The sequence below is a fragment of the Taudactylus pleione genome, unplaced genomic scaffold (assembly GCF_031769625.1).
Source record: "Taudactylus pleione unplaced genomic scaffold, aTauple2 ptg000500l, whole genome shotgun sequence".
Lineage (NCBI taxonomy): Eukaryota > Metazoa > Chordata > Amphibia > Anura > Myobatrachidae > Taudactylus > Taudactylus pleione.
The window spans coordinates 1,459,232-1,485,746 of NW_028284902.1; the positions used below are offsets into that span (position 1 = coordinate 1,459,232).

The window sequence follows — 26,515 nt, forward strand, 5'->3', positions numbered from 1 at the left end:
GTAATTATGGCAGGGTGACTGCAGGTAGCGTCCAAAGGACTGGCTGGCGGCTGCCATTCCAGGGTTCTACATGTTAAAAATCCCCGATTTGCCGATCACAATAATATTATGATCATATTTTGATCGTGATCGGCAAGTCAGTGAAATCCAACATTTTGGATTTTACCGATGCCCTGACCCCGGCATCTGGGTTCTGGGGAATTGCAGCAATCTATCGTGAAGGGGGCGGCAGCGGTGAACATTTTTACCAAGCAAGGGGGGGGGGGGGGGTGTCAGCCCATTGCGTGGCGTGCCAAGGCCCGGATCTGTGTCTTCCTACACAGATTCACCGGCCCCGGCAGCGTGACAACACCGGCCATCCTGAGCTGAGTAACCAGAGGGTTTTGTCAGATGACCAATGGTCACACAGATGATCCGAAGCTGCTGGCAGCGGCCTGCTGCGTGCAAGGACGTAGCGCTAGTGCAATACCGTCCATCTCTGAATCTGTACCCATGGTTCGGGAATCTTGTTGAGTTGGCAGATTTTGACAGTGATGTCCAGGATGCTGGTAGTAAAACAACAGATACCTTGTCCTGAAGGTACTCCCAAGCAGTCCAGGTTTCAAGCATACCCATGCTAGAGCACAGATGGTTAAATCAAACAGAGGTACTAATTAAGTCACCTGTGCTTAAGCATGGTAATAGTAGGCTTAAGGACGCCCTAGAGCAGGGGTCTTCAACCTTGACTCTCCAGCTGCTGTGAAACTACACATGCCAGCATGCACTGCCATAGTTTTAGCATGCTGTGATATCACAAAATTGCCAGTGCATGCTGGGATGTGTAGTTCCACAGCAGCTGGAGGGCCAAGGTTGAAGACCCCTGCCCTAGAGTGTTTGGGAAGCACAAAGCACTATCCAATGATTAATTCTGCACCTGCACAATCACATGATGAGTCTATGAGGAGTTATTACACATTTCCCAGGGACCCATTCCCACGGCCTGTGTGTGTAATCTCAGATATAATAACAATGTCTATTAGCAGCCCTGCGTCCTTGATAAAGGTTTACATGGAGCAGACACAACAATGTGCGTCACTCAGTAACCCGTATACAGCAACCAGCCCTCCATCACTAGGATCGGGCGGAGCCAGCCGCCCGCGCCAACCACCATAGCCCCGCCCATAGCGCAGACTGACTGTCAGTTTCGGTCAGGGGAAGCCACGCCCCCGTCTGCAAACCCCGCCCCCTCCCTGATTGAAAGCCTATACATGCCCGTTCTCTTCCTGTGATGTGCAGAGCCCGCCCCTCACAGTGAGTTCTATCTGACTGCTGCTACCACGTGTTGGTCTTACTGAGAGTCTGTGTGTTTGGTTGTTGCAGCACTGAATGATGGCACAGGCAGAGGAGCTGGGTAAGAGACCTTAGTGTGTGTATATATATAATTTTCCTTGTGTGAACTGGCTCCTTCTATTATCATGCATCTGCTACATACTCCTTTTCCTGGTCTGTGCCCTGTTCTCCCACTAAGCCCTGCTGTCTGCTCCTTACCAGCCTGTGATGCCCTGATGCAGGGTGGCACAGGACACTCATGCCTTGTGTATCAGGATGTGTGTATTCCTGGGTGGGAGGGACACCTTGCCTATGCAGCATGTCTGTGTGGCCTATCCCTAGTTCCACCTCTGGTTATAACTTTAGCCATTGTGTTTAGCTTATTATAATTTTCTGTGTAGTACTCAGATCCCTGTAATAAAGCATTACTTCTTTCTGCAGTATGTACTATGTAGCTTCCCCCTTGCCACCCTAGCCTATCTATGGCATGAGCATGTGGGGAGTGAATCAAATTTAATGAGTCAAATGACTCCAGGCTGCAAATGGATTATACCGCTACATGTGACCGTACACAGATAGGGCTTTGTGCTTCTGCAGGCATCCTGGGGTCAGGTCCAGGGGATAATGCAATGTAGTGTTCACTCTCTAGGCCACAAAGAGCATGTGGGGAGCCCCTAAGTAAGTCAGTCTGGTATCTTCATTTTACATTGAGGGTTATAGTGTATTCCAGTGGTGGCTAAACTTTCTTGAATTATGGTGCCCTATTGGAACAGCATTTAAAAAAAAAATAATCTATATATATATATATATATATATATATATATATATATATAATAATATATATATCACCCCTAGGCCAAAAGTTTCTTATGGAGATTCAGAAAACAAAAACTGAGGCACTTGTGCTGACCTGTCACCCTTAGGTTCAGTTATGTGGTGGTGGAGAGGGCTGTTCTCCTGTCTGTTGCATATGTCATAATGATGGTGCTTTCTCTGCTATCAGCAGAAAGTTAAAGTGCAACTGCTCAAATAATTTTTTTATTTTTTTTTTCATACAGGGTAAATAGTGGTGGCTTTTGCATGTAGCTGCAAGTACTAGTCCACTTAATTTTTACACTGCAATGTAGATTTTAGCTAAGATGCTCCCCTCCCAGCTCTACATCTCTGCACAAATCTTCTCCACCTGCAGTGCAACAGGGTTTTCCTAAGGTTCATATGTGATCTTCCCCATTTTTTTTCTTTTTTGTATCTGCTTTGATTCTTCCCACAGACTATGGGATCAGTCCAATTACAAGTGATGTACTCGCGGGAACAAGTCTTCACAACAGTGGATGTGGTTGACAGCAGCCCAAATTGGCATAAAAGTGCTCGCAGCCCCATAGGGCTCTGAGTAAAACTATGTGAATTTAGGCTTGGAGAGGGCCGTGAAATGCGGTGCCGTTGCTGGTGTTTACATGCTGTTACAATGGCAACTCGTACTTTCACTTGTAATTGGATTCACCCCAAAAACTGATACACAAGGGATACAACCTAAGAACCTACAATGACATACAAAATTAGGACGGTTACAGAAATCCTTGTTTCATTATAAGACACAGCAGGGACCCACAGCACAAATGTTGGCACACAGTGTTTCATTAACACATCATTGTTTTGTTTCCTTAATTTAAAAAAATAAGTAAATAAACTTTGATGCATAGTGATAAACCTAAATTAGTTTTAAATTATCTAATAAAATGTATGTTTTAATGTAACGGGGATCTTGGTATACCGTGCATAGATTTCTTTCTTTAGCTATAAACACATTTAAAGTACAAGTCAGAACGTGCTGCAGGAAAGCTTTCTGCCAAACTTCATGGTCTTCTAAGCCATAAGAGCTGAGGCCAATACAGAATCGATAGGAGATTGTGAGAAGACACCTGAGATGCATTCATTATACCACTTAGGGGGCTATTTATCAAAGCTTGGAGAGATAAAATTGTGAGATAAAGTACCAACCAATCCGCTCATAACTGTAACTTTTTTTTTCAACCACCACCTGTAAAATGGAAGTTAGGCGCTGATTGGTTGGTACTTTCTTTCTCTCCACGCTTTGATAAATACCCCCCTTTAAAATCATTGTATGGCCTTTTTCCTCTGTGCTTCTGAGCAGTTCACTATCAGATAATAACCTTCGTATTACCATGAAATCGCTGCAAACATCCTGTTACACTGCGGTCTAATTCTGTAACATCTGACCCATAATGAGGACTTTGTATCTATTCATTTAAATTGAATCCATTCGTGTTTCCTTATTAATCCACAGGGCTCTATTCCATTCATCATGAAATACTACATTACTACAAAGCTGTGGGTGTCCACCCACAGCTTGTGCGAGCGGGCTGGAGACCGTCGCGACCATCGGGTTTGCGACGAGACCTTGGGGTAGGGTCTCTGCTGCCGCAAGCCCGAGTGGACTCCCTGCTCTTCTAGAGCAGGAAGTCCACTGCTGACATCACTATCGATGTCAGTAGGTCCTCCCACAGATGCCAGGCGTTCCTAAGGGAATGCCTGCGTTTGTGCAGCTACCCGCCTACAAAACAAAGCGAGCTGTCGCTCACCATCAACAGCCGCCGCGTCTTGTAGCTGTCGCTCGTTGGGGCACGCCGGACGCTGCACATGCGTAGGGCCCAAACATTGAGCCGCTTGCGAGCAGCTCTGAATTAGGCCTAATATGCGATCTTATACTGGGTACACACCTATACGATCCGTGGCTGGTGATCGGGTCAACGATTGTGTACTGTAGATGTGTATGCTGGAGGGTTAGCCGTTAAACTGCTTATAACGCTTCTGTAATGATTGGGAGGCTGCATCTTATGTGCTGTTTAATATTTCTCAGTCGACCTCCCGATCCCATAGAAGCCCATACACCCTGAGCTATCTGTAATATAACTGTAGGAAAAGCATAAAGCCCTTCTCACACATGCGACCGGGGAAATTGCCGGGTCTATCAATCCAACAAATTCCCGGGTGTCTCAGCCTGACCCTGGTACGGAGCAGGGTGGTGGACTTGGGATTCCGTCCCTGGTTTAGCCACTTTCACACATAGGAGTTTATGTATTAAGCAATGAAATTCGTGGAGAATTTGTCTATAGCAACCAATTCGCTGCTACCCATTATTTTATAGACTGCACTTGATAAATGCTACTTGGAAGCTGTTTGGCTGCCATGGGCAACTTCTCCACTGATCCACTTCTTCACGCTTTTCACTGCTTGATACGTTAACCTCTTAGAGCAGTATTCAATTTGAGGCGAAAAGTCGTCGTTTTCGCCTATTTCAATTATCACGTATACAATTACATTGACTTTTCGCTGGTGCAAAAAGTCAATGTAAAAAAAACGGGGATACCGTAATTTTTCACCAGCCTTTTGCTGGCGAAAAAAAGTGCAGAGTTGTGGTTTAGAGGTGCAGGCTTAAAAAAAAAAAAAAAAAAAAAAAAATAGTCTGTACCCCTGCAAATGCCCCCTAAAAAATGATCTGTGTGAGAAAAAAAGTAAAAAAAAAAAAAAACTGACACCCCAAAATTTTTTTTCAATTTTGGGCTGAAAAAAATGAATAAAATGATAAACCACTTCTGAAATAGGTAAATTAAATCCAGGGGGGGGTCGGAAGTATGCGGCAGGTGTTTTCTTCAATGCGGGTGATAGCAGCAGGTGCATTTTTGCAGAATTTTTAAAAATCATCTTAGGGACTTAAAAATATGCTTGCACCCTTTTTCATCTACCCCAAATTTGATAGGAACAGTTACTTTTTTTTGGAAAAAAATAACTGCCATTCTTCACCCCCTTCATAGTCGCAAATATGCACCTGCCGCGGTTATAACCCCGACTTCCTTCAGCAGGCCAAAATGGGGGTACCCATAGTGATCCCCCATGTCTGGGCATCTGTAGGGGGGTCCTAGGAACATTTCCTGAAAATTCCTGTTTTTTGGTGATGCTTACCTTTCTGCAGGCTCCCGTTTTCGCTGATTCCTAATTGAATACGGGGATAAAGCGCCCGATACTTTATCCCCGGAAAACCTGTGATGTGGAGCGAAAAGTCCATCAGACTTATCGCTCCAAATTGAATACCTCCCTTAGTCTAGTCCTGGGGCAGAAATTGAGTATTTAGATTGTCTGTCTGGAAAGGGGTATTTTTGGTTTTGCTTGGGTGTGTGGTTTTTTTTTTTTTTTTGTTTGTTTTTTTTGCCTCCTGTCCCCACTTCTATTTTTCCTTAGGTAATAGACAGGCTGCTCATTTAATACGGTAGCTACCAAAATAAACCTTGTGTCCAAATAAAGTGGAGTAAATCCTTATTTGGTAAAGTTCAGAAATTTAAAAACTTCTGAAAATGAGTCTCATTATAGGGGTATCATACACCTCTTTCTTGTAGGGGTTAAATAAACATGAATGACACTTAAACATCGGATGCTTCGTGTGACTAATGGCAAAATATCCGTAAAGTGTTACTAATTGGATGTTCGATTTCAATAGTGTATAACCGCTGCCTACATTGGCAGTATAATACAGAAATGATTCCACATTGTATAACTTGGAGAAATTAAGCATTGTGCACAAGCCCTAATAGTTATTACACATGTCGGTCCTTGTTTTCCAGCTCTCTTCAGTGTTTCAGACAAGCAGGGGCTGGTGGAGTTTGCCCAGCGGTTGAGCGCTCTTGGCCTTTCATTGGTGGCTTCTGGTGGAACTGCAAAATGTCTGCGTGATGCCGGGCTCACTGTCAGGTATAGACCAGAGCTAAACACAACTTAAGCTGCATTTCTTTATCCCCACTCTGTCCACTACAAGTATTTACACCATGTAGCAAATGAGGAATACATAACTGTTAGGTGAAGGAGCTGACCCAGCGCTGCTAATGGCTTCCTCATCCGCTTGTTGCTGCTGGTGGTTGGCAGAAACCGTAGGCTGGTTTTGTGACAGTTATGGTTTTTTGGCCAACCTGTTACAGTAGGATTGGTCCATTGAGAGCCAGGGCTGCCTGTGAAGTAATCCTATTGTGGCGGAACACAACCTATACCACCTTCGATCCTGGTTTAGACTTACTCCTGGTAGCTGATAGTACATCGACCCCTGTTTCTTTTTTTTTTTTTTTTTTTTTATGTCAGAGAAATGGTTTTATATAGCTGTAGTGAAATTTGCTGCCTTAAGGAGACTATAGGCCACACAGAACTGCAACATTATTTATTTTTTTTCCTCTTGCCCTGTGGGAGTAGTTTTATTCTCAGAATAGTGGGTGTGAGACTGCGACATCTCACTAGTACTTTACCCTTGTATTTTCAGAGATGTGTCTGAGCTTACTGGCTTTCCGGAGATGCTGGGTGGTCGTGTCAAAACCCTTCACCCCGCAGTGCATGCAGGTGAGTCCGGGCCGGTCGACCTTGTACCATAGACTCATCTGATTGTGTGTGGTGTGCACGGTGTCAACCTTATGAAAAGAATTTTGAGGAATGTTTACCTACATAGTTATGAACTCTTACTAAAATAGCAAGGGCCTTGGCATAGGCACCTACTGATGTACTGACCGTATGTATGCAACTGACTTATTCGAAGACCAAGATACTCTTCAATCTCTATAAAAGTGCATACACATGGTATGATCTGTACCACCAATGACATGAAATATCTTTCAGTGAAGTCTTCCTGGCAAAGTTGACGATATTGTCCTGATTGGCCTGCATGTACGGACAATCGTAGATGCCGTCATTGTTCATGTGAGAACGCGTATCGTTGGTCGTTCACTGAATAAAAATGACTGCTATGAATGATTTCTTTCATACCGTAACAATATATTGTACCGTGTATGCACCTTTATAGAGATTGAAGAGTATCTTGGTCCTCGAATAAGTCAGTTGCATACATACGGTCATTACATCAGTAGGTGCCTATGCCAAGGCCCTTTCTATTTTAGTCAGCGTTCATAGTTATAACTACATGTAGGTAAGCATTCCTCAAAATTCTGTGGACACCATGACTGCGGTCAAATTAGACCTGATCTCACAATACAGTAGGCCTTACCGGGTATTTCAAGTTGTATAATTGCGGTTCTTGGCACAGTGGTGGTGCACAATTATGCACAGCATTGTAAACTCTGCAGAAGTTGTAGGCAATGGTGGTGGTGTGTGGGTTTTTTTTTTTTTTTTTTTCCCCTTTGAGTTCCAGACTGACAACGCTACAAGCCAAAAACATTTCCAACATGCCTTTCGCCATTACAACTCATAAAAATAAACGAAAATAACTGTAGTATTAGTGGCTTCCCTGCCCTCCATTTGTTAGGTTGATAAATTATAGTCTGGAGACTAGGACATGCTCCATAATTATGTACTGTTGTTCAACGATGAGCAGGACTAGCGGTAGCTGTCACTCACCAGAGCCCCAGGCTTTGCTGGGAATGTAGGCCTCACTTGTATTCAATCTGGTGAGGGTATAGCGCACCAAAAAGGTCTCCTTCTGTGAGGGAAGGGGATGGAGCAAGGGCAGGGGGGAACTGTGCAGCACGAGGGATGGACCTTGCTGGTGCCACTCACGACCTCTTCATAACTAGGCCCGTGAGTTGTCTGTCTGCTGTATAGAATTGAACATCGTCCCTGTAACATCTAGAATATCATCTAACGGCTCACTATTGTGGAGATGGTTTGTAGTCCAACTGATCTAGGAGTGTCCTGTAGTGTACATAATGGCTCATGCACCTCACGAGGATAAGACCCCTTTGGTAATAAACAACCTACATGATCCAAGCTGTGCACACAACTCTCCCCTGGATATGCAACTACCAGTTATTTATATTGCGCACACATATTCTGCAGCGTTTTACATAGAGTATTTGGCCATTCACATCAGTCCCTGCCCCAGTGGAGCTTACACTCTATATTCCCTATCACATGCTCACACACATACACACTAGAGTTAATTTGTGTTGGGAGCCAAATAACCTACCAGTATATTTTTGGAGTGTGGGAGGAAACCCACGCAAGCACAGGGAGAATATACAAACTCCACACAGGTAGGGCCATAGTGGGAATTGAACCCATCAACCTCAGTGCTATGAGGCAGTAATGCTACCATTAGCCAGTCTGTGCTGCCTGTTCCTGTTCCTTAAATACACGCATGTCTCCAATGGCTGTTTCCAGTACCTGTGGGCAGGCTATGATTTGCAATTCCACACTTGTACAAGACATTGTGTATTGCTCTCTAAATGTGTTTTAAAATGAAAATAACCCCTGAAGTCTGTTTGAGGAGAGCTATCTGTATGTAGGATTTTTACTACGAACGCCCACTGTAAAAAGGCCCACATGATACGTTGGAATCGATATGAGATGCTCCCCGGAGGTTGCCTAACCCTAACCTACTCCCGGTGGTTACCACCTTCCTGCACCCTAATCCTAACCCTCCTGGGGGGGTGCCTAATCCTAACCCCGGCTAACTGCTCATACTTACCGGTGGACGGTATGCCGACGCTGGTATCCTGATGTCCTCAGTGTATCGGCATTATGCCGGGTGGCAGGATTACAGCTTCTGTATTTCGACTGCTGGCATCCATTCATCGGCATATAAACTACATCCCGATAAGTTTTCTGCCTGACATAGTTGATGAACCAATCCTAAAGGCAGTCTGCAGTCTCTGAGGGTTTTTTCTTTATCATTGTTATGGGTTGTGATTGAAGCCGGTGTTCAGTTTAATGTGCTCAGTGCTATACGATGACCATAGCAAGAGCAGTCACATGATGGCAGAGCGGAGACTTTGACCCCTCCACCTCTGCAACCTGGTCTCCATGGATAATGAGCCTTGTGACTGACTAGCTCTCACTGAGAGATCCGGTTACACTGCGCTAGGTAAAAGCACTAATTAGTTTCTGCTTCATATTAAAGAGCTCTTCAAAAAAGAAAACTAAGTGGGGTTTCTGCTCACATTGCATTTTTTTTTCCCCTTCTTTGTAGCCCAGCAAAAACTTAGTGCTTGATTTAAATGTCCCTGTACTTGATGGTTCTAATTTCTTTTCTCAGGTATCCTGGCCAGGAGCACCCCTGAGGACCAAGCGGATCTTACTAAATTAGGTTTCAGCTATGTCAGGTATTCCAGGTTTTCCGTATGTGTATTTTGTGTAGGGAGTCTGACATGAGTGATAAAAACCAGCAATGTCCGGTATATTGATCAGTGGTGACCGTTACTTACTGAGGACTTCTTGCAGGGTGGTCGTCTGTAACCTGTATCCTTTTGTGAAGACTGTCTCTGCAGCTGGTGTCACGGTGGAGGAAGCCGTGGAGCAGATTGATATTGGTAAATGTCTTGTATGAGATGGTGGTAAATCGGAATGACGTTCCCCGGGTGACTCTTCCGCACACTGTTGGTTTTAAAATGTTGCCTTTTTGGTAAATATTTGTTACCTAAGAACACAATACTGATACTCTTATGTGAAGATAGTAGGTTAATGAGGAAGGAGGTCCTGATACCCATCCATGCAACATCTCCTGGACTCCCCTAACTTATTTCCTCACCTTGCAGGAGACGTATAACCTTTAATGGGGAGAATATTAAACGAATATCTCAACACGCATATAAAACTTGCTACACTTACTATTACATATGTTGAGATTTTACTCGATTAACATTGCTGTCTCTGTACAATTGCTGTTCTCTAGAGAGGTGTGTGTGTGTTAGGCGGGAGAACATTGATGTCCTGGCTCCTCACCAACTTACTGTGATTAACCTCAAACTTTCTAAAGTTGGCATAAATACTGCAGCGCTTGGCTGCGATAGGTCACTAACTGACTCTTGCGCAGTCTTCAGACAGCAGGAGAGACGCACGTGGTTAGTTTCATCACTCCTTGGAGGCGGGGTCCTGTAACAATATAAAATGAGATCCCAGAGCGCTAAGCTAAAAGGTTATGTGTTTTTTTTTTTTTTTTTGTTTGTTTTTTTCCCAACATCTGCTGGGGAAGGCTTCTGTGGGTCTGGTATAATTGACAATGTATAGGTTGACACCAGATGGTTGATGGGGTCAAATGGTCGACACGTGTGTTTTTTTTTTTTTTTTTTTTTTTTTTTTGATGCCCGACAGAGCAATTCAATTGTTGCTCTGTCGGGGCGCGATAGGTGCCAGTATTTCTCCACGCACTCAGGAGTTCGTGAGCAGGAATGTGACAAACACCCTGGTTAGGGCGTGCTAACTGCAGATAGCGCGCCTTAACTAGAAACGAAGACTGGTTTTAGATGGCTAAACCTTGTCTTTCAGTCGGCGAAGAGGGTGATAATTAGCGCTCGGAACATTGGAATAGCAGATTGGGTGCTCACTAATTAGCACGCCCAAAAAAACAATTGGATCACCCCCTCTGAGTATGTCTGCTAAATCTTTTCAATACTGTACTCAAGGTAGTGGAGGCCAAGTGTATGTATATGTGTGTTTTATTAATTTATTTATATATACACGTTGAGTATCACTTACCCAAATATTCCGAAATACGGAATATTTTTAGCATGACTGAGAAAGTGAAACCTTTTGGTTTCTGATGGCAAAATGTACACAAACTTTGTTTAAAGCACAAATTATTACAAATATTGTATAAAATAACCTTCAAGCTGTGTATAGGGTGTATGTGTACATACATGAAATTCATTTATGTTTCAAACTTTTTTGATGTACAAAATTATTAAAAATATATAGTATAAAATGACCTTCAGGCTGTGTGTGTGTGTATATAAAACATAAATGCATTCTGTGTTTAGATTTGGGTCCCATTCCCTAGACAATTCATTATTTTATGCAAATATTCCAAAATACGGAATATTTCGATATCCAAAATGCTTGGGACCAGGGGTATTTTGGATATGAGAGACTCAACCTGTATATATTTTTTGTCTTTCAGGTGGTGTAACACTACTGCGCGCAGCTGCCAAGAACCATGCCCGCGTTACCGTGCTTTGTGACCCCAGCGATTATAACAGTATTGCAGATGACATGAAAAAATCCGATCAGAAGGACACAACCCTGGAGAGACGCTGCCAGCTGGCCCTGAAGGTGCCATGTAGATGGGGGGGGCGGGCATTGTACAGGTATGAGAAACCTTTAATATAGTCTCTCTAACGGTATGTTACTCTTTGTGCTAATCTTCACAGGCGTTTACACACACGGCGCAATACGATGACTCCATCTCTGATTACTTCCGCAAGCAGTATAGTAATGGTGTATCCCAGCTACCCCTGCGATACGGAGCAAATCCCCACCAGATACCTGCTCAGATCTTTACTCGTGGGGCCCATCTTCCACTCACCGGTAGGAGGAGATTATTTTTTCATTGTGTTAAGAAATCACTGGATATGTGTCTCTGATGTCAATGGGGATGAAATCCTTTCCCATGCCAAATAACTCCCTCCCCCCACACTCAGATTCGTGGATATTTTAAACAAAAAGCCACACGTGCCACATGTTGCCCTTATTATGCATATTGCCGACAGTCTAGTATGGAGATGAAATATGAATTAACTTTACATTTGATATTATATGGTCATCGTAAATAACATAAAAGTTGAATATTTGAGAACAGGCTAGCTTTATATATTTCTTGACTAAAGCTGGGTACACACCAGATGTCGGTTGTTTTTTTTTTTTTTTTTTAACGATTTGTCATTCTGATGAGTTGAACAAATCGTCCAGTGTGTAGGCACTATCGTGTTCTTCCGCGGCGACCGTTGCATCTTCAGATCTGCTGTATGTGCTGCTCAATCTGAGGCGATCGTCAACGATTTTCCGCAAATCGTGTCCACGCAATACCGGGCGACCAGGCGTTATGTGAACCTTATATACTTGACGATGAAACGACTGAACGACGCACGATTGATCATTTGGTAGATTGCACAGTGTGTTTGAACTATAAAGTGTGTCCGGGAAATCGGGACGAGCATCTTATCGTTTGCACATCGTCTAATGTGTAACCAGCTTAAGATGCAAGGAATAACTGGTCAATTTATGTTTTACATACACTTGCTGCACAGAGGGTGGCGCTGTTGAATAAGCATACTTTGATAAAGTATGTGAGCTTCCCTCTTTAGCTGTTGCATAAACCTGATACAAGAAAACCTGCACTTTTTCTGGCCGTCTTTTACCATTTCCAGATAATGTGAAATACGTCTTAGTATGAATGTTTGATGGCTGGCAGTGATTGTATTGCACAGTATATTATAGCACTCTGTAACTCACTCCTAGACATTAGCATGAAACACCTGTGGTACAGGAGAACCGATGACTATAACACTGTCCGTCTCTATCTGCAGTGCTGAATGGGTCCCCTGGGTTTATTAACCTGTGTGACGCTTTGAACGCCTGGCAGCTGGTGAAGGAGTTGAAAAACGCGCTAGGCCTCCCGGCAGCCACCTCCTTCAAGCACGTGAGCCCTGCAGGTAACGCAGCGTTAAACCCTTGGCCTAATCGCAACCTTGCACGTGAGATGTCTGTGTATATATGGGACACAGAAATAGCAGCGTCCAACACAAACTGCAAATGTTGGTACTTAATTGAGCAAAAATAAATATATTTCAACCACACTGTAGACGCTTGTTTCAATGATGTTGTGGAGCTGCACAGTCTGTACTAATGCTAAAATAACAGCCTATTTCCTGCCTTCCTACATGAAGTGTTTGCCAAAAGCAAATTATAGTGACATCATTAATATGACCAACTAAGAAAAATAAATCCATCTCTCTAACCTTTATATAAAGTGCTCGGTCTGGTTTCCCCCTGTGTGCGCACCATTGGTAAAAAAAAATAAAGCAATTACCCTTGTTTTGTTTTAACATTTTAAATTGTTATACCACCTTCCACCACCAGGTGCTGCTGTGGGTGTTCCACTCTCTGAGGAAGAGGCTCAGGTGTGCATGGTGCAGGACCTGTACACAACACTCACCCCATTGGCGACTGCTTACGCCAGAGCTAGAGGTGATGCCTCCTTTTCTGTCTGACTTTGGGAGGACAGTGTTTAAATCCTCATGTTTTGGCAGTATTTGAACCGGTGTTTATTCCTAGGTGCTGACAGAATGTCCTCGTTTGGTGACTTCATTGCTATTTCTGATGTGTGTGATGTTCCCACTGCAAAAATAATATCACGAGAGGTATGCAGAAACTGCGGACGGGGAATTCAATAAAATGGGATTTGCTGTATATTTTTTATTTTTTTAATTTTAGTTTATGTAATTGGCCTATAGTACAGTAAACTAAGGTCATTGTATATTCTCATCCATTATGCTCCTAGGTGTCTGATGGGATTGTGGCTCCAGGATATGAGGAAGAGGCTCTTAAAATCCTGTCCAAGAAAAAGAATGGAGGTTATTGTGTCTTACAGGTGATGTATTTTGTTTCTATAGTTACTTGATCTGTATTTTGACGATAACTTCATCCTTACATGCAGCAAAAATACAAAAGTTCCACCCCTATCACAGCAGGGAAGGGACGACTTGTTCTGCCCGTCACAAAGTTCACTTAGTTGGCTTAAACTCCACCCACACAGTAGGGAGGGTATTCCTAATTAGCGGTTCTCCTATGGCCAGGGAGCCTTGTTAACCCAGTGGAAACCCTTTGTTAACCTGTTCGCTAACATTTATAGACTTGTTCCTAGATACCCAGGCTTTCTACTTCAGGGTCCATAGGGGGTCCACAGGGTTGACCTTGGGGTATAGCTGGATCTGGATCCATGGGCACCACGCAGTTAAAGCTTTGCTGCTCCCAGGATGCACTTGGGTCCGTCCTCCTCTATACCCCGGCCACAGGCACCTCCGTTTTAGTTGGTGTCCGGCCGGAGTCGGGTCACCTTGCGCAGTGGGGCTGCATAAGCAGCCCCTAAGCTTTATTTAAAAAAAAAAAAAAAAAGTTTTATTTTTACTGCGGCAGCATCAGACTGTCCATCTGGACATCTACGCTGCCGCTCCAACAGCCCCGCTGGCGCTGCGACACCGGTACTGATCCGGGGATCGCAGCGGGACCCCGGAGTCAGTACTAGCGTGGCTCCGGGACCTCCCAAGGACTGCTGCCGGACTGAAGGGGCCAGGTAAGCCGCATGCAGCGCTGCACGCGGGGATAATGCAGTCTTCATGTCGCCGGTCTCTGGGGACAGACCGGCGGCGCTAGTAGCGGCGGCGGGCTCCCCCTCTTCAGGAATACCCCGCGTGACCGCTGGCCCCCGGGGGTGTAAGTACTGGCGGGGAACCGGCTTCCCCGGGGGTTTAGTACTAGCAGGGGAGGCAGCCTTCCCTGCTTCAGCGCTCCTCCCCTCAGCCCAGCGCGCCTTCTCTCATGTGTGCTGGCGTCGCTGGGCTGTTATCTCCTGGCCACTCCTCCGAGCTCTCCGGCAGCCATCTTCAGGCAGCATCGCAGAGCTCCCAGGCAGGCTTCCAGTGGACCAGTCCCCTTGCGTACCTCTCCCCCTGTAAAGGACAGTGTTCGCAGCGCTATAGCCCTCCCAGACACTGAATCTGGGAGGTTGATTGTAGCGGAAGGTGCAGTGAGTATAACTTCTCTGCATGGTATGTGACTTTTTGCTAGTGCTGCTGTCTGTGCTTATTTTCTACTTACTGTCAGCTTTTTACCTATCCCTTTCCTTCTACTACGGCCCGCAGGTGCGTGGGGGAGGGGTGTTCTTTCTGTGTACCTCACTTATATAAATCTACGTATTTGTGAGGTCCGTCACATACTGCGGTGTGCTCCTCAGTAGCATATTGAGGGCTGTTTGGGTTGCATACTTGGGAGTGCGTGGGTGTTATACGCCTTACCTCGTTTCGGTGAGACACTTTTATTGCAAAAAAGTTTGTGTCATGCCTGATGAGGGGAATGAGCGCTCCGAGGCTCCTGTGTTTTCCTGCCGACGCTGTTCGGCAGGGGTTGACGGGGCAGATTTGTCTCAGGACGGTCTGTGCGGGCGGTGCCAGTTGGTACCTGGACCCTCTGAACCCCCGGTGGCGCAGGATTCTCCGTGGGCAATGTTTACGCAAGTGCTGGCGTCAATCGCGGACCGACTTGCGGTCCCGACTGCAGCCCCTTCTAGGGTGTTGCCCCAGCCTACCATGCCCCGTTCCCCGGGTGTGACTCGTCTGGTGCAGTCTCCTCCCGGGTCTCAGACTGTGGGTCCTTATGCGGGTTTGCCGGTATACGTGCAATCCCCCACGGTGCCGCAGCAGTCGATGGTACCTTTTCAGGGTATCCTCAGGCAGTACCCCCGCCTTGGGTGGACGTCCTATCCAGCTCTGTTCAGAGTCTGGCGGCTTCGTCATCTGCTTTTCAACATATGTTGCATAGTGATTTGCCCCCACGGGCGTCCAAGCGTTCCGTTCCGGCTTCACTGGCGGCTCAGTTCATGGACACGGACGTGTCTTCGGATGATGGGGAGATCCATGAAGACTCTGACTCGGATGCCGGGGCCCAGGAGATGGAGGTCTTCCATTAATGTGCCGGCATTGGTTAGGGTGGTGCGGGCCATCCTTCACATTGAGGAGGATGTGCCCGCCCCCAGGTCAAAATACCCAAATTTTAAAAAGGCCAAGGTAGCTTTGACTGTTTTTTCCCCTGTCCGATTGACGGATCATATGGCAGGGGCCTGGCAGTTGCCCAGCAAGAGGTTCCAACCGCAGAAGCGGTTGGCTTCGAACTATCTGTTTCCGGAGGCTCATTGCAGGAAGTGGGAAACTCCTCCAGCGGTGGATTCCCACGTTACCCGCTTAATTAAAAGCGCTACGCTGCCTTTGCCATCGATCTCCTCCCTGAAGGATCCCACGGACAGGAAGGTGGAGACTTGTTTGAAGTCTATCTACTCTCTCTCGGGGGTGGTGGCCCGTCCGTCCATGGCCATCTCTTGGGTGGCTAAGGCCATCGAGAGCTGGGCCAATGCTTTGGAGGATACCTTTCCGGAAGATGCTCCGGAGATCCAGAGAGCGTTGATAGGTCAAATGAGGGATGCGGCTTCCTACATTGGGGAAACATCGTTAGACGCAAGCCTGCTAACCTCTCGGGTGTCGGCTGCAGCTGTGTCGGCGCGTCGGTCCTTGTGGCTGAGGTCTTGGAGAGCTGACGCTGACTCCAAAATTGGACTGGAGGCCTTACCTTTTAATGGGGAGTTGCTTTTTGGTCCAGACTTGGACAAAATTGTGGACACTCTGGCTAAGTCTAAATCAGCCTTCCTCCCTTCGGCTTCTGCTCCTACCAAGGTACGGAGCTCTGCTTTTCGTTCCTTTCGGGTTCAGGGCAAGGCAAAAGGTCAGTCCTTCCCGAGGCAGTCGACGACCAAGGCTGCTTCTAAGCCCAAGAAGCAGCCCTGGAGTGCCAGGCGCCCTTCTTCCAAGCAGGAAGATAAACCTTCTGCCTGATGGGACCGGCCTCCATCTGGGGCACCCCAGAGTGGGAGGCCGACCTTCTATTTGCCCAGTGCTGGCACAATACCACCACGGATGCCTGGGTTCGAGAAGTGGTCTCCCAGGGGTACGCCCTGTCTTTTCGGCACAGACCACCCCACCAGTTTTTCTGCACGAGTCCTTCTCAGGATACGACCAAGTCTTTACAGATTCAGGAAGCTATAGAGTCCTTGCTGACAGCAGGGGTCATTGTTCCCGTTCCTCAATTACAACGAGGGACGGGGTACTATTCTTCTGTTTCTGGTGCAGAAACCCAATGGTTCTCATCGCCCTATCCTCAACTTGAAGTCTCTGAACAAATTCCTCAGAGTTCCCAAGTTCAGGATGGAAACGTTACGTTCCATCATTCTGGCCTCTGCAGGGGCTGATTCTATCGGAATGGAACGGGTTACCTCACCGGATCCGCTCTCAGTTGCTGGTGTTGTCCCCGGAGGTTCGGCAGTCTTTGGCTTGGTGGCTTCAGACAGCTCATCTGGTCGAGGGGCGCCCCTTTTGGATCCCGGACTGGGTCCTGCTCACGACGGATGCCAGTCTTCGGGGTTGGGGGGCAGTGACCGGCTCGTTGTCACTTCAGGGTCGTTGGTCTGCGGAAGAAGCTCTTCTTCCCATCAACATTCTGGAACTGCGGGCGGTTATCGGGCCATGCAGTCGTCCGGTCCCGCTCTTCACGGGCGGTTCAGGTGCAGTCCGACAACGCCACCACGGTGGCGTATATCAACCACCAAGGAGGAACTCTAAGTCGGGCAGCGATGTCGGAGATGTCTCGCATCCTTGCTTGGGCGGAGTGTCACATTCCAGCGATCTCGGCAGTCTTCATTCCTGGAGTCCTCAATTGGGAGGCGGACTTCCTCAGCCGTCACGACGTGCATCCCGGGGAATGGTCGCTTCACCCAGAGGTGTTTCAACTACTCGTGGACAGGTGGGGGCTGCCGGAGCTGGACTTGATGGCCTCCCGTCACAATCACAAGTTGCCCGTTTACGGGTCAAGGACAAGAGACGCAGGCGCCAGTCTGGTAGATGCGCTGTCGGTGAAATGGACATTTCACCTGGCGTATCTGTTTCCTCCGATATCCTTACTTCCTCGGGTTCTGCGGAAATTAAAGCAGGACGGCGGCACGCTCATGCTGGTTGCTCCGGCGTGGCCCAGACGTCCTTGGTACTCTGATCTGAGGTCTCTCCATCGACGCTCCGTACCTTCTTCCTCAGCGTCGGGACCTGTTGTCTCAAGGGCCCTGCCTTTACCCGGATCTGGGTCGGCTGTCTTTGACGGCGTGGCTCTTGAGACAGCCGTCTTGAGGTCTAGGGGTTTCTCCAGTTCGGTCATTGGTACCATGCTTGGGGCACGCAAGCCTGCCTCCGCACGGATTTACCACAGGGTGTGGCGCACTTACTTTCAGTGGTGTGAATCCAGAAACTATGATCCTCAGGTGTTCCGGGTTTCCATAATCTTGGAGTTCCTTCAATCAGGTTTGGACCTCGGCTTACGCCTGGCCTCTCTGAAGGTTCATGTGTCTGCTTTGTCCGTGTGGTTTCAGCGACTGATTGCTACACTACCGGATGTTCACACCTTTTTCCAGGGTGTTCTCAGGATACAGCCTCCCTTCGTGGCTCCTTGGGACTTGGCGGTGGTGCTACGGGTCTTGCAGGGTCCTCCTTTTGAGCCTCTTGAGGTGGTGGACCTCAAGTGGCTGACGTTCAAGACAGTTTTTCTCCTAGCAATTGTTTCTGCCAGGAGGGTGTCAGAGTTGGGGGCGCTTTCCTGTCGCCCCCCCCCCCTTTTCTGATTTTTCATCAGGACAGAGCGGTGCTCCGCACTCGTCCTGAGTTTTTGCCCAAAGTGGTCTCAAAGTTCCACATTAATCAGGAACTTGTTGTGCCAGCTTTTCAGTCACCTGATCTTTCAGCTGGTGAGGCTTCCTTGGATGTAGTCCGGGCACTTAGAATCTATGTGGATCGGACTGCTTCGGTTAGGAAGTCGGATTCTTTGTTTGTCCTCTTCGATTTTCATAAGAGGGGTTGGCCTGCCAACAAGCAAACGTTAGCCCGTTGGCTTCGTTCCGTTATTTGTGAGGCTTATGCACAGGAGGGTTTACCTGTGCCAGCCTCTGTTAAGGCTCATTCCACTCGTTCTGTGAGTCCCTCTTGGGCTGCTAGACGTGGCGCCTCCGCTGTTCAGCTGTGTAAGGCGGCCACTTGGTCTTCAATTCAAACGTTTTTGAGGTTCTATGCGTTTGACACCTTCGCCTCTCAGGATGCATCCTTTGGGCGCCGGGTACTCCTTTCAGCACAGGAGCGTCCCCGCCCTTAGTTAAACTGCTTTGGGACATCCCCAAGGTCAACCCTGTGGACCCTCTATGGACCCTGAAGTAGAAAACAGGAGATATGGTAAGAACTTACCTTGTGTTATCTCTGTTTCTACGAAGTCCATAGGGTCCACAGGGCACCCACCCTGACGCACCTGGCTTCATATGGGCTGTGTGGCTGGTCACCGGTTTTCCATCTCCCATTTCTGTGAGTATGGTTTCTTGTGTGTTCCAGTCTTCCTTCTCTCTGTTTAGTCTCCTCCTCCGGCCTTAGCTGCTTAGCAACTGAGGTGCCTGGGGGCGGGGTATAGAGGACGGACCCAAGTGCATCCTGGGAGCAGCAAAGCTTTAACTGCGTGGTGCCCGTGGATCCAGATCCAGCTATACCCCAAGGTCAACCCTGTGGACCCTATGGACTTCGTAGAAACAGAGCTAACAAAGGTAAGTTCTTACCATATCTCCTGTTTTTCAAGCTTCTCCTGATTTAATTTTTGGCTGCACATGTGTGGGTTTGTTTTTTCTTTTTGGGTCTGGGATATATCCTTGGGGCATGGATTCTCTCAGATGAGCTGGGACAATACCACGTAAATATTTTAATGTGAAAGGGACCTAGCCCTCATTGGTAGCTTATTTTTATAGATCTCGCTAACAACGGAACAGGGTTTTGTTTTTGTTTTTCTGTGCAATGAAAACTGGCCTCGATGAAGTAGGCCAGACTCCGCCATGTCCTAACTACCAGTCACACAGTAACATAATATGCAGGTAGGGTTCTCATTTTGTGGAGGGAGGACCTGAAGGTACAGTCACTATACATCTGATGAATCGCTTTTTACTAATTTTAATTGAAAACCTTTAGAGGACATGCCCACTCTTTAGTGTTTATATAAAAAAAAAAACCTAGTTTTTAATGCATTTTAAATTCTAAACTTCAGGCAGCAGTAAACCAAAGTTCAGATACAATCTCCTTTTTGGAAGTACAAGATCCTTTTTTGTTTTTTATGAAAAAAAATTTCCAAGCTCCCCTAAAGGTGGCATGTGTAGGCACATTCCTGAATTGCTGTGCACTCTTTCAGATGGACCCAACTTACGAGCCGGAGGGCAATGAAATCCGGAGCATTTTTGGCCTGCACCTGGAGCAGAAGAGAAATGACGCCATTATAGATGGTTCGCTCTTCGGCAATCTGGTGACTGCAAAGAAAGAGGTAGTGGCTCCTTGGTCCTTGAATGAATGTCCGTAATCGCTGTCGAGACGCTCTGGAATAACTTCTGTGTATTCTGCTTATTCAGCTCCCAGATTCAGCTGCCAGAGACTTGACTGTAGCCACCATTGCACTGAAATATACCCAGTCTAACTCCGTGTGCTATGCCAGGGATGGACAGGTGCGTGAGCAGATGTGGGGTTTCTGATTGGTAGGATTGATGCGTTACACCAAGCTACCATACAGACTAGCAAAGGGCTATTTTTCACATTTATGGTGTGGGGAGTGTAGTAGATCGGAGAGCTCAGAAAACTTGTCTAATGGTTTTACTGGGTATGCATTAAGGATTTGCTGTGATGCAATGGGATGTATCCCCTTCAGCAGTAGGGGCCCAGATGGCAGATTATGTTGCACCCCTAGGAAACACACTGGGAAAAGAACTGAAAACTGCTCCCTATATCTTTTTGTACTGCTTGGTTTTAACCTGAGCGCACTCCGATCACAGTTTACAATAATGCAATTCGTGGTGGCGTATAGATCCCATAAGTGGGTAGTCTATGTAAGTGTGTTTATAGGAGAAAGTGTAATGGTAAAATTATCAGGTATTTTATATAGCGCACACATTCCGCAGCGCTTTACAGTGAATATTTGTCCATTCACATCAGTCCCTGCCCCAGTGGAGCTTACACTCTCTATTCCCTACCACATGCTCACATACATACACACTAGGGTTAATTTTTGTTGGGAGCCAATTAACCTACTAGTATATTTTTGGAGTGTGGGAGGAAACCGGAGTACCCGGAGGAAACCCACGCAAGCACAGGGAGAATATACAAACTCTGCACAGGTAGGGCCATGGTGGGAATCGAACCCATGACCTCAGTGCTGTGAGGCAGTAATGCTAACCATTACACCGTCTGTGTTGCCCAAAATCACACAATAGACCAGTCATGCTCACGGGTATAAACTCCTGTAAATGTCTATAGTAGTCTGTCATCACTTCAGTGTTCAGTATAAGAATGTGTGTTCTGAGTAATGAACCCTTACTATATATCATTATGGGTATTCGAGGTCACCTTGGCTATCCATGACATGGGGAAGCTTGTAAGGTCCTTGTACTGTGAGTAGGGGTCTACATTGTCCCATGTATAATCAAGTCATGACTTAACCAGGGTCTGTTGACCCTGGTTAGTTTGTGCACTGCAATGCATACCCAGTGCAAATTAATCCTACCCCCACCTACCTTGAAACAAAGCATTCCAGTATATAGTACAGTTAGAATTAAAAAAATTCCTAAACCACTGAGCATTTTTTTTCTAATTACTCTTTTATAAATATTTTTTTCTCACACTTATTGGATATTTGGTTATTCAAAAAAAATAAAAGCCTATTTAATATTCTGTGATTGTAAAGACTGACTTGTAGAAAGCAAAATTGTGATACTGCATATTAACATAGATACATTTTTACTATACATTGGTTATCAATACAAATAAAGAATTTTAATACCAAGCGCATTAATCATCATATTCTATATAATCCTCTTTCTTGATCCGACAGGTGGTAGGAATTGGCGCCGGGCAGCAGTCCCGCATACACTGCACTCGGCTGGCTGGCGACAAAGCCGACAACTGGTGGCTCCGACACCACCCACGAGTTCTCGGCATGAAGTTTAAGGCTGGAGTGAAGAGGGCGGAGATCTCAAATGCCATTGATCAGTATGTGAGCGGCACCTTAGAAAAGGTATACAAGGCCGAACTAGGTGCACAAAGCCCATCTGTGCTTGAATAAGTTTGAGCGACTTGGTTTAGTATCTATGTGTAACTGCATGCTGTACGTCTCTGGCCTCAGGAGGAGCTAGAACAATGGAAGTCTCTCTTCGAGCAGCCCCCAGAACTTCTGTCCCATGAAGAGAAGCAAAACTGGATTTCTACTCTTAGTGGGGTCGCTCTGAGTTCTGATGCTTTTTTTCCGTTCCGGGATAACGTGGAACGGGCACGGAAGGTGAGCTTACTGGCTGGTGTGGATGGCTATTTTAGGCCTTCTAGTTTAAATAGACGCTAAAGCTAAAATACAAGATCTCCTTTCTTGGGGAATGAGCAATAACCCCAGGGCTCATTTATGAATATGCATGGGTTTTTGGGCCAAGATGTCATGGTATAACAGGAGTGGGGAGATCACTGAGGGGGGCACACTTTAACCAATACCACTTAAAAACTTTTAAACAAACAAGTGACCCGTGTTTAAAAGTCATCATTAGCTAAGATCTGAACAAAGCTTAATGGTGCAGGTTTTCTTCGGTAAACTTTCAAAGTGGAACTTGATGGAGGGAGTGACAGATTGCACTTTAAAGTGCCGTTACTTTCCATCCTCGCCGTTCTGGTAAATTTGTAAAACTGGGAGCAGACTGCCTTTTTTTGGCTCATTTCCATGGCTGAGTGCGCGCGCACCTTTTGACGTGTGCGGCAAACAAGTAGGTTCTTTAGCAAGCAGTCCAGTTGCACATTCTTGCTGTTGGTAAATCAGCCTTCTTACCTGTGGATACTATATAAATCAAATCTAGTTATTAGAACCTATACATTTATTTAGATTTGCAATTCCAGCTATGGGGAGACCTTCTCTTGGTAAAGGAGGGAGGAGATGGAGCACCAAGTCAAGGACCATTACAGCTGACCTATGATCGCACAGTCCTTTCCGTGTGACCCAAAGGCTACTGTCTGTATTTTTACTACAGACTCGTGTTCATTCTAGAGTGGGCAGGATGGCTATGATAGAAGGGCACTCTTCGTGCTGTTGAAATAAAGTGGTTACTAGAAAGGTAGGGGGTGTGCATAGCACTCTGGTAGATGTTGGGCTGCCCACAAGCTCTCCCTGCAGTAACAATAGATGCCTCCTAGTGGCAGACTGGGGTACACTCAAACTGCATTTCCCTTCCAAGAACAAGCTGCTGGTCATTCTTGTGTGTGGGTTTTTTTTTTTCCTTGTTATGCCTAATTGCCTTGTTTTCTTTTACTTAGAGTGGAGTTCAGTTCATTGCTGCCCCTTCAGGGTCTACAGCTGACAAAGTAGTCATCGAGGCATGTGACGAGCTGGGCATCATTTTGTCGCACACCAACTTGCGTCTCTTCCACCACTAACGCTCCAAAATCCTTCTGTCTACTAGAACTTTTTGTGCTGTTACAATAAAACTTTATTTACTGCATTTTTTTTGAGTGGTTTTATCTTTTCGGCTACATAACACTGATGAATTAACTTAAATGCATTACGAGGTAACCTGCAAAGTGTATACAATATCACACTGCCCATAGTTTTTATCCTTTTTCAAATCTGTGCTCTTACATATGAGGGCACAATAAACAATCCTCCAAGTCCTAACAATGATTTTATTCTGATAACAAAAGCCAATATGAAGAAGCCATATTTAAAAAGACTGTATACGCCATGGATCAGTAGTTTTGTAGAATCACATGTAGCACAATAAGTGTTATTTTGACAGTTGATCAATATTTTAAATCTTAAACAAAGTGCTCCTGTTCTATGATTAAGAAAAATAAAATTGTATATAAAAATATTATAGTACAATGGCACTCCAGGGATATCAACTACTGTGGTGCCTTCCCAAATTTCTCAACATGAGGGGTGTCTATGTAAAAAACAATAGACCAGGCGGCAGTCATCTAGACTGTGTAAAAGTATAAATGTGGTTTATTTAGGCCTAAATCCCAAACTCAAACATTACAGTCCAGGTTCTAAGTATATCCATGCTTGAATCAAGATGGTTAAATTAAACTGGCTAATTGATTCACCTGTGCTCAAGCATGGCTATCCATAAATGTGTATTGTAATGGCAGTTTGGGAAACCCTGTTTTGGGTCATTGTCTCGATGCATTATCCAATTTCACAAAATATATACTCCTGTTTTGGTACAATGAAAAATGAGCAGCTGAGCCCAAAAGTATGCAAACTCCCCAAAACTATAAAATTACATTACCAAAAAAGGAAACTTTTTTTTTTTTTTTTTTTTTTTTGTTTCAATAACCTCCAATTTATAACCTTTATTATGGAAATTGATAGATTTATTTATATAGCGCACACATTCTGCAGCGCTTTACAGAGAATATTCCAATCAGTCCCTGCCTCAAATGGAGCTTACAATCTATGGCCCTCATTCAGAGCCACTCGCTATTTGCGGTTGTTCGTTCTAAAACAAGGGGTGGCTATTCAAATGAACCGTTCGCTGTTTGCGGTCTGTTCACGCCTCTAGGTCTGAACGAGCGAACAAAAATTGCGTTCGTTTTTTGGAAAAATACGCCCCCTGGCCGCTCGCATCCTACGTCATGTCCGCTATTTATTAGATTAATCGAGTACATCGACCAGGGTATGAACTGCTCGCTATTCTTGTGGTTGGTTTTTGCTACCACAATTTTGCGAGCAGTTCTGGCTATAAAAGAACCCAGTGACGTGGTCAATGACGCTGCTGTTTTAAATATGCACACCCATAAAACGCCCGTTTTGACCTTTAAGCACGCCTGCGATCGGATCTCCACTCCCTGTTTTCAAGCACCTTCCCCTGTTACCACCCACATAAGCCTCTTTCTGTCACTCAAATTATCAGGCATTCGCTATTTTGCGAGCACATGAATTTCGGCCGCACTGAGTGGTTCACGCATGCGTATTACGATCCGTACGCATGCACAGTTGGGCAAACATCGCTTGGAGCAAACGAGCAGCCACTTGCGTCCGGCTCTGAATCAGGGCCTATGTTCCCTATCACATGCTCACTCACATACACACTAGGGTAAATATTTTTAGTCAAATTTTACATACAAAATAAATATTAAAATTTCTAAATGTGTAAACTTTTATATTGGCTAAATCCACTTCAAAGATAACTCCGATATTGTAATAAATATGAAATGGCTAATGCAGGTGATGGCTTGTTACAAATCTGCTATATAGTGAAAATGGGATGATGGCCATAGTCTGACCTCTGCTGGATATATTGAATATTATTGTTGCGTTGTACCTGACTGCAAACACATCCCCTACTGGAACGTTTGTGTGCTGGCTGAAAAGAATAGAAGTCTGCCTGCTACTAAGATGGCATTGCTCTACACCGCATCCAATTGTGGATGGTGCAGTATGACCAAAAGGGGATGCGTTCGGCGAGGTGGAATCAAGTAAGTTACAATATGGCCAGATACAAATATAATATTTTACCTTTTGGAAGAAATTGGAAGTACTTTCAATAGTGGAACATATGCAATCAATGGGATGATAAAGTGATCATAGACAGTAAATGGGGTGTTCATTCTCTATCTATAGAGGAAAAATGGGACCAAATATTTAGCTGGAGATGCACTATTTCTATCCAATGTACAGGTACAAATCTGAGCTATAAAGTACATATAATACTTTCCCCCCAATGTTGTATCAATATGTGCTATGAAATAGATGGAAGTATTTTTGGTATTCTAAGGCTAACCACAATCCTAACCATCTGCACCCCACAGCTGAATTCTTAATTCCCCCTTTCAGCACCCGAACACTCACTTCCTGCAGCACTAACCCTAATGGAGCATACACACGGTCAGATGAACGATTTTTGACTGCATTCAAATTAATGGAATCGTCCAAGTCTGACTGCAAACGCATCAGATGTCAGATATTGTTATCTGACAAATGGGAATGCGCATCGTTGATCGTCCATCGTTCAGATATGAACGACTTTTAAATCGTTAACGTTCATATCTGAAGGAAAAATCTGACCGTGTGTATGCACCATTATACTTGCTGTTATCACCTTTTTGACTTGATCCCGCACCCGGTGTAGTGGACCTCAGGATGCCGACTACTTCCTGAGAAAGCTGATCAGCGCAATTTGATCTGTAGAACGGCCACTGGCCATTGAGGGTCATTCAGAGCTCTGAGAAGACTGTAAGATATACAGTAGGGGGGTAATTTCTGGCAGAGGGACCCAGAGTTGAGCACAGCTGCTGAGGCTGATGTGTACACACTAGATATTATGCACGATTTGGGTGATTCCGAGGCATCAGAACGACATTGTGCAGTGTATGATAATGATACGCGTACCTACAAGTTGTCATTCAGATCCTCAGATCTTTCCTACAGCAGGTAAGATCTGGCAATCTTGTTAATGAGTTGTGGCATAGCGTTTAGACACTAACAATATGTCGTTCTGATCCGTGCGATGCTGTCCTTACTTGACACACTGATCAGTGCATACAAAAAAGATTGAAAAGTGTAAAAATGACGTGGT

General features: G+C 45.5%; 1 protein-coding gene across 1 annotated transcript; it reads left to right on the plus strand.

Annotated features, from left to right (window-relative positions):
- Nucleotides 1–1,261: 1,261 nt before the first annotated feature.
- On the plus strand, nt 1,262–23,437 carry ATIC (5-aminoimidazole-4-carboxamide ribonucleotide formyltransferase/IMP cyclohydrolase). Its single transcript, XM_088449920.1, has 16 exons — nt 1,262–1,390; nt 5,946–6,072; nt 6,629–6,705; nt 9,350–9,416; nt 9,535–9,623; nt 11,210–11,361; nt 11,460–11,616; nt 12,615–12,740; nt 13,168–13,275; nt 13,363–13,448; nt 13,589–13,678; nt 20,110–20,238; nt 20,324–20,416; nt 21,796–21,978; nt 22,087–22,239; nt 23,253–23,437. Exons 1-16 carry the CDS (start codon nt 1,366–1,368, stop codon nt 23,370–23,372), a joined length of 1,782 nt encoding a protein of 593 aa, XP_088306046.1. The 5' UTR covers nt 1,262–1,365; the 3' UTR covers nt 23,373–23,437.
- Nucleotides 23,438–26,515: the final 3,078 nt, after the last annotated feature.